Source organism: Rhincodon typus, chromosome 26 (assembly GCF_021869965.1).
Source record: "Rhincodon typus isolate 14 chromosome 26, sRhiTyp1.1, whole genome shotgun sequence".
Lineage (NCBI taxonomy): Eukaryota > Metazoa > Chordata > Chondrichthyes > Orectolobiformes > Rhincodontidae > Rhincodon > Rhincodon typus.
The window spans coordinates 28,954,173-28,963,232 of NC_063357.1; the positions used below are offsets into that span (position 1 = coordinate 28,954,173).

At 37.7% G+C, this 9,060-nt stretch overlaps 1 protein-coding gene across 1 annotated transcript in view; it reads right to left on the bottom strand.

The window, feature by feature from the left end:
• Nucleotides 1-536: 536 nt before the first annotated feature.
• Nucleotides 537-9,060, bottom strand: part of nipsnap2 (nipsnap homolog 2) — a 26,023-nt gene continuing 17,499 nt past the window's right edge. Inside the window, exons 8-10 of the mRNA XM_020534202.2 lie at nt 7,251-7,345; nt 4,963-5,046; nt 537-1,529 (exon numbers count right to left, since the gene is read on the bottom strand). Of these exons, the coding sequence (XP_020389791.1) occupies nt 1,465-1,529; nt 4,963-5,046; nt 7,251-7,345 (244 nt within the window). The 3' untranslated portion in view covers nt 537-1,464. The remainder of the gene's footprint in view (nt 1,530-4,962; nt 5,047-7,250; nt 7,346-9,060) is intronic.

Consider the following 9,060-nt stretch of genomic DNA (forward strand, 5'->3'; position numbering starts at 1 on the left):
ACCTTTTTTGTACATCTATGGCTGCTTACTTGTTAAGAAAGATGGATTCTGAGGCACTGAGAATGTTCACACAAATTGTGTTGCACCATCATATGATAAACTAATCTATCCCTATTCAGCTCAGCAAATGGACAAATATCATTACTTATAACTTGCTAGTTTTGGCAGGCTATAGAACTTTGGAATCCAGACAGCAAACAGAAAGTAGCTCCTTTATCAGGCCACATTATGCGTCAAGCTCCTCATTTTGCTTATACTTCCTTGCATTAAATGTTGAAATATGTCTTGCACTTTTAACATACTTTGTTCAATATTTAATTTTTCTGATAAGGTAATTTTTTTCAAAATGGTTCCACTGATTTCATGATCAAAAATTGAGAGATAATCTAATGTATCTTGGAGGAATTTGGAAATACATTGTTTCTTCATAACAAAGATATTGTGAATGATTTACTACATTATACTGAAATACAAACATATATTTCAACAAATCTGCATTTGCTTACCTTAAAATGAATAAGCAATATAAACACAGATGTTGCAAATCAAGTTTATTACAGCCCTCGGACTGTACCGGGTATTGTAGCCTGACAGTTGACCAATGACTTAGAAACAGATTTCTTTCATTAATTAGATTTACAGAATTATCGTAAATCCTAGAAACTATACATAATGGTGCCATTTTAAAAATAAGCACACGACAAAAACAGTTTTAAAAAATGTAACTGTGAGCTTACAATTTTGTACAGTGATTACACATGCATCACCTACAGCAGTATAAAGCAACACCAAAAGAACACTAATAACCTATTCTTGTATCATACACAGCTGAATCTCTAATATTTGAGAAACAGCACAAGAGCAGTTTATTCCACAAAAATTAATATTGTTTTAAAAAGTAATTCCCTAATGAACCACACTTGAAATTGTGACAACTGATGAGTCCCTTACTAAATGGGGATAGTCAATGTTTTGCAGAGGAAATTCTGATAACTCCTTTTGCAAGATTCAGGCATAAATTGTCATGATGTTGCTCAACAGTATATACACACACACACACGCACACGCGCACCCCACACTCCCCAAAAAAACCCTTAAAGTTACTGTCTTCAAAAATTATTCCACTGGCTAAGGAGTGGAACAGGTAAAGTTAGGAAGATACCATCATTAGTGGTTCAGTCCAGAGGTGGAGGAGGGCAGTGCAACTAAAATAAGAATAAAAATGAAGATAACCATTTAGGACTTTACACATCTAACATTATAATTTTACTTAGTGCTTCAGAAAGAATATATTGCTTTTAATAATTGATAATTCACTTCAGAAGTGTCTGCAAATTCAATAAAAGATCTTGAAGTTAAAATACTTATTTAAATCATTACAAGTACAGACTCATGTCAGTAACTTGTGCATTAAGACAAAACACAAGTTATTTACTTTCATTTAAGGATGTTGCAAGTTGATCTTTACTGAAGTGGTGAAATCTTCAGTGGAATCATAATCCTAGAATCCATGCGCTGGATGAGTGGCACTGTGCAAAACAAAAAGACCACCAGTAATTAATTTGTCTATATTAGGAAAAAGGAATGGTTGTACATCAAAATCTAAACACTGCAGCCATAACTCTAGTATTATCTAGAGATAATTTCGACAGTGAACATGTGAACTGAAGTCTTTTCTGAAAAGAAATGACTTGTTCTAACGATTTGGACAATAGATTCAACAAAGAAACAAATGAACATTCAGAACATAAACAGGTCATTTCAGTATAGAAACTTCAATGTTGCTGAAAAACAACATTTTATTCCTGCATGAAATGCGGGTATCACTGGCAAGGCCAGTATTTGATAGCCATCACCAACTGCATTTGAACTGAGGCTTGCTATGCCTTTTCAAAGGGTGGTTAAGACTATACTATGTTGGGCCAGAACAGGTAAAGGTAGCAAATTTGCTTCCCTGAAAGGGCATTAGTACACAAAATACAATTTTCTTAAAACGACAAATCGATGATGGTTTCACAATTACCGTTACAGAGAAGAACTCCAGATGTATGAACTGTACTTAACTCCCATTAGCTGCTATAGTGGGATTTGAGTCCAATTCCCTGAAGGAATATAACATAGGCTTCTAGATTATTAGTCCAAACATTAAAGGCAAAGGGTTGCTTCCTCATTAGAGACAGGGACAACTGGTGGTGGTTTAGAGGAAGGTTCACCATGCCTCAGGCGAGGTCAGAGGTTGAAAAGGAGAGTCCTTCAATGGTAACCTCGTCCGGTTGCAGAATTGAACCCACACTTTTGGCATCACTCAGCATCACAAACCAGTTGTCTAGCCAACTAAGCTAACTGACTCCAGAGTCTAAACATCGCCACATTACCAAAACTTTTCATCTTGCTCCCATCAAGAATGCCAAATTTTAAATGGTGATAACAACAACTAGAGGAGAAACGATACTGAATGCTGGCCTCCTTTTGGTCTCTGTTTTCAGCAGCATTTAGAATATGCTGACATTATGCACGCTTAAAGTGGAAATGCAATTCTAATCCCTAGAAAATTACAAAGTTACATCTCACTGCTAAACTTGTGTTGCACAGAACAAATTACACGTTTTTATGCCAGTGTAATTCATTTGAAAGCTGTGGTTGTAATAGTTACAAAATTATCTGACTCCATAAAAAGTACTATTTCAACTCATTCCTCTCACCACCAAGGTAAATACAATGATAGCACAATCTGAAGGACAACGCAAAGGTTTTTCCTGTTGGAGCCAGGGGTCTATACTGTTTATTGCTTCTGAGAGTCAGAAGGTAAAATTATTTAATACAGTTTTGACACAACAGCCTCTAAATCATAAGAAAAGAAGTGCATATAATCTCTTCAAATATATTTCTTTACTATCCTATTCATAACTGAGTTTCAGGTGCTTTTTCTTAATTGGCTCACAGCATGTAGGCATTGCATTGCTGGCTATACCAACCTTTATTACCCATCCCTATTTGTCCTTGGGAAGGTGATGTTGCCATCTCCTTGAAATGCCAAAATCTTGGGGGTATGTACATCCACAATGCTTTCAGGAATTTGCCCAAGCAACAGTGAAGGAAGAACATCATAGTTCCAAGTTAGGATAGTGTGCGTCTAGGAGGGGAAGGTGATAGTAACCCTATGCATTTGCTACCTCCACTTTCTAGGTGGAGGAGGATGTGGGTTTGGGCGATGCTGAAGGAGCCCTGATGAATCCTGCAGTGCACCTGGTATATGGGACACACTGCTGCTGCTGTGTGTAGATGGTGAAGGAAATGACTGTTGAAAATGGTGGATGGAGCATCAAACAAGTGGGTTACTTTAAAAAAAACAAAAGACCTGCAGATGCTATAAATCAGGAACAAAAAACAGAAGTTGCTGGAAAAGCTCAGCAGGTCTAGCAGCATCTATGAAGAAGAATTTGAGTTAATGTTTCAGGTCCAGTGACCGTTCCTCAGAACGGTGGGTTACTTTGTTGTGGATGGGCCTTTTTGAATGCTGTTGAAGCTGCATTTGTCCTGGCAGCTGTCGCGCATTCCACCATACATCTGACTGCTTATAGATGATGGATAAGACAAGAAATAAGTTATTCGCAAAAGAGTTCCTAGCCCCTGATCTGCACTTGTACCAACACAAGTATTTGGTCTGGTCCAGTTAAATTTCTGGTCAGTGGTAACTCCCAGGATGTCAAAGCAAGGGATTCAGGTGATGGCAACGTGATGGTAATGTTGAATATCGAGGGGAGATAGTTAAATTCTCTCTTGATTAAGACAGCCATTATTTGGAACTCGTGTTGGCTCCAACCAGTGGAGGAGTTTTGCATTTCCCATTGAGTCCACTTTTGTTCGGGCTCCTTGATGCCATACTCAGTCAAATGTTGCCTTGATATTGAGAATGTTCACTCCCATCTCACTTCATCTCATCTCTAGATTTAGGTTCTTTTAGTTGGACCAAGGCAGCAATATGTTCAAGAACCAAGTGGCCCTGGTAGAACTTAAACTGGGCGGCACAGCACCAGCACTGCTACCTCACAGCACCAGAGACCTGGGTTCGATTCCACCCTCAGGCAATTGCCTGTGTGGAGCCTACACATTCTCCCCATGTCTGTGTTGGTTTCCTCAAATGGTCCAAAGGTGTGTGGGCTCGGTGGATTAGCCATGGGAAATGCAGGGTTACAGAGACAGGGTAGGAGGGGTGAGTCTGCGTGGGATGCTCTTCAGAGAGTTGGTGTGGACTCAATGGGCTGAATGGCCTGCTTCCATACTTTAGGGAGTTTATGAAAACTAAATATCAGTGAGGAGGATATTACTGAGCAAGTACAGTCTACTAAAACTGAGGCAAGTAAACAAGTGTAAGTAAAAAGTGTTAATATTTTTCAGGCATTATTTTCCTCCTCTTTAGTCTTTCAAACAGCTTAATGTGTAATGAAGGTAAGGAAAACAAATATTGACCAGTCTTTGTAAAAAGCCATAATAGTTATATTTTTTGTAATGAAGCCAGAGATTACACTTTGAATCTCTATTCAAAATATGAACTAACAAAATGAACATCAACCTCAGTCATTGTTTCAACATAATCAATGTTAAATAAAAGGGAATGCTACCCTAAACATTGCCTTGCAGCCAAGAGGAACATTTGGCACTCGAAATGTTCATTTCTCAGAAGTAAGGATTATTAGAGGGAGAAAATTTGCTAGATGTGTGTAAGTGAGATGACTAGTGAATGAGGAAATGTCTTTTTGTGTTCTCCATGCTAATAACAAAGTATGAACATTGCCTGATTTTGTTCTTCCCAATACCGGGTACAAAAGGCAACTGTGACACCCCTATTACAGTTCATGCTTAGGTCAGGCTAGCTTGGGAACAGCAAGTGGAATCTTTTTATCACAGGTCACTTGTTTAGCTTGAATAGTTTACAGTAAGCTAATTATACAATGACAATACCTGTGTAGTATACACATTCATCCCAGCCAGGCTTCTGCCATGCTGAATTCCGTGTTTCATCTCTTGATTGCAAGTCCTTGTAAGCTTCAAAAAGAAAGTATGACAGCTGGAATGAATAATTAAATTTACAACAACTTTATTGTGGAACTTATTTTACAGAAATTAAAAACTATTTGAAGATCTGAAAGATATCAAATTTACAATTCAGAATTATAACATTTAGTAATATCGCTTTAAAATACAAGCTGTAACTATCAATCGTATTTTGCCAGCAATTGCCAAAGCAATTTGAAATAACTCCAGAGGCCAGTATCCTGTCACTAAGTAACTATTTATAGACGTGGGAAGTCCTTGACACTGATCCAGCTTCCTCAAGAGTGAACAGAACCTCGGACACTGTTTACATCCATCAGCCAGGGCTCCCTGATTGGACCAGGTTAACAGTCCCAATCAGGGATCTCATTCTATTACGTTCACCCGGGCTAAGTCAAAGGTCATAGGCCAGTTCTCTTTTTTTTGAAACTCGTCCTGGGGCGTGTTAACACTGGGTCAGGTTCCTCCAAATCTGCCTCTAAAATGCTCAGTACTCGCCTCTTGCACTTGGAGAATCTTGGAAGAAATTAATTCTCCACTTCAGGTGGCAATGGCGTCAAGGCAATGACATCTGCTGTGTCCAGCTCAGATTCGAGGTATCTTCAATGCTTGACAGAGAGGGATAACCCATACTTTCCAGAACAGGTGGAAAGGCTGTCTAGGAGCCAGGCACAATTTCCTCCCACACCATTTGCTAGTTTGTAGCTTTCATTTGGTCCACATGCTTGTTCAGGACCGTTGTAGCTACCCGAACTTTTTACATCACTGGATCTGACCCCTTTACCAAGGAGAAAGGTGAAATACCTCCACAGAGGCTAATATCCTGTCACCATGTCACCTTTTATTTATACATGGAGAGTCCTTGACACTGATCCAGCTTCGTCCAAGCCAGCTCTCCTGGGTGAACAGAATCTCTGACACTCCTGTTTATACCTGTCAGCCTGGACGCCTTGATTAGACCAGGTTAACAGCAATCAGGGAACTTATATTCTATGATGTCCATCTGGCTGATCTTGTTACAAACACTACACAAGCTGCTTAGTAAATTATGCGAATTTACAATTCCAAGTGCTATTCAATGGGAGAGGAGGAGTAAGAGAATGGTAAGCAGACACTGTACATGCTAAAAGATATTATGAAACTTATTGGAATACAGCACAAACAGAGAGGTAGGTCAAACAGAAAATGAAAGATAGCACCATCTTGCATTCCAAGCCTCCACTCTAAGACACAGTAATAGTTGTTCTCCAAAGTGAAAGTCAAGTTAATTTCACCTGTGACTTCATGGAGGATAATTTAATTATGAACACTGACATTAGATTTGATGGAGTCTGTCAATGCTGATAAAATTAAAAGAGGAAAATACATATATTTAGAATGCAAACTTAAAAACTGAATCTACTGAAAGAAATAGTTGAAACCTTCCCTCTGTGCACAGAAAAACAGATTGTGAAATTTTAATCACAGACAGATAACCATTAATGTTAGTAAAGTTGGAAAGAGTGAAAAATGGAGAAAAGAAACAAGAAATTTTAAATAAGGTCAGAGTGGACAAAAGAGAAAAAGATAGAACGTAGGCAAAAATAATTTGGTTAGGTGGAACAAGGAGAATCTTATGATGTGATTCTAAGGATGAGGTAGCAATGTATTGTTTGGGGTCAGGATCAAATGGAGACAGTAGAAGACAGACATCATGATACACCCATTAGTCTGAAATATGGATTGGTGCTCAATAATAGAATGGAATTGGTGGCAAGAAAGTTGGTGTTCGCTCTCCGCAAGGTGAAAAGGCAACAGCAACTTCTTTGGTCAATAGCATTAATACTGGAGTTGAAATTAGAGCCTGATAATGAATGACTCATCAACAAATAAATTCCCACAATGCAAAGCATCCCATGTGCAATGTAAAAGCGAAGAACAACGTAAATCACGATGCAGCTGGAGTTGGTTAATCTCCAACTACCTCAGCTCTGGTAACCATTTAGCAAAAAAAATTATACCACTTTCAGAGTCGTATGCCAATCATTGTACTCCTTAGACAGTTAACACACACACACAAAAGAACAAAATCAGAGGAGATCTTTTTGATTTCTTCAACATCATAATTGACAAGTTGCATTCTGAAAAACGATCAAGTTAAATTTTGCAAAAGGTGCAAAGAAATACGAGAACACTGACTGATAGAATTTATTTACCCCATAGATGATGCACTGTATACAGCTCACCAATCTGAGAGAAGAAGCCACCAACTGCTTCATTGTTCTCTTGTCGATATCGAATAGCACGAGCCCTGTGAAAATTAAATGAATCAAAACTAAATGAAACTAAAAAACATATGGATAATTAATTTATTTCAAGCAATTAGAGCATCAGAACTTAGTCTTTGATTCTTTTCGTTGAACGATTTTACCACTGAAGCTGATGTTTGATTCTTGAATAAATGAATATCTTAATAGTTTTCTGAAAATTCAGATGTAAGGTGGAAACTGATTATTTGAAATTTCAAGTTATTCAACATGCAGTTTTCATAATTATTTTGGTTTTGTATAAATTAATGTTGAAGTATGATTGCTTTACACCAATAACACTACGCACAACACTTACAGTATTTTAAATTCTGAATGGAGACTGGCTCAAAAACTCAATGACCTTTCACCCAACCAAAATCCTCAAATATAAAAGCAGCTGCAACATTAAATTTTAAACAGTTAAAACAAGATTTTCAACTTTGAAGTATACATGCACATTAAACTAAAGGGAAGGAATATTTAGTGCATTTTTCTTATAACAAAGATGCAGGCAGAATGGACAATATGAGTAACATTGAAGTAGTTTGCGCTTATGGTCATGTCATTCATTTTTTAAAATAGGGAAAAATGATTCCTACTTCTAGTTCATTCGATTATCAAATTTATTAGCTGATTTTGGTATCCAATTCTGTTGGCTCTCAAAACGTCAACTTTAATTTTATCCATTAAACAAATAAAAAGGTACATTTGGTGAATATTTACGTACTGAAATAGCTACATAACATGGCACAGCACAAGACACTTCTGATGGCTCGGAGGTATCCAACAAGACTCACTCCTTGGTTCTTATCCAATAGCCCTGTAAATGTTTTCTCTTCAAGCTTTGTTTCAATTTCTTAAGATTTATTATTCATTTGACTTTGCCTATTGTTTCAGACAGTGCATTCAGATCACACAACTTACTGAGTAAAATTCACCTCAATATTGGATCCTTCCCCCAATTACCTTGATTTTGTATTCCCTGGCTAGCAATCCTTTTGACACTAATTCAACTTATTTATTTATGTCAATACCATTCATGGTTTCCAATCCCACATCATATACCCCTCTAAACTTATCTGTTTTAAGGAGAACATCCCCTGATTCTATAGTCTCAACACAGCCCCTCATCCCTAATATCATTCTACAATGGTCCAAGTTCAAATCAAAGGTGACACTCCAGTCTATTACTGAGAGAGTGTCGTGCTATCAGACATGTCAAGCTGATTTCGGAGATCCCTCTCTACCCTCTTAGTGAGCCTATAAGCACTTTTCAGAAGAAAAGTGGTGAGAGTCATCTCCATGTCCTGACCAAAATCTATCAGTCAATTCTGATCATTAGCACATTGTTGTTTGTATGAGCTTGTTGTGCACTTCAAAAACACTTAACTGACAACAAAATGTTTCTAGATGTGCTGTATTATTGCATGTCTTTACGCTGGCTCCATTAAACCTCTTCTGCACCCCCACCAAGACTGTGAAATACTTCCTAAAGTATAACTCTGAAGACAGAATACAAAAATCCAGTTGATCCCTAACCAGTGTTTTGTATATTTGCTCGCTTTTATAATAGAACATAGAACATTACAGCGCAGTACAGGCCCTTCGGCCCTCGATGTTGCGCCGACCTGTGAAACCAATCTGAAGCCCATCTAACCTAAACTATTCCATTATCATCCATATGTTTATCCAATGACCATTTAAATGCCCTTAAAGT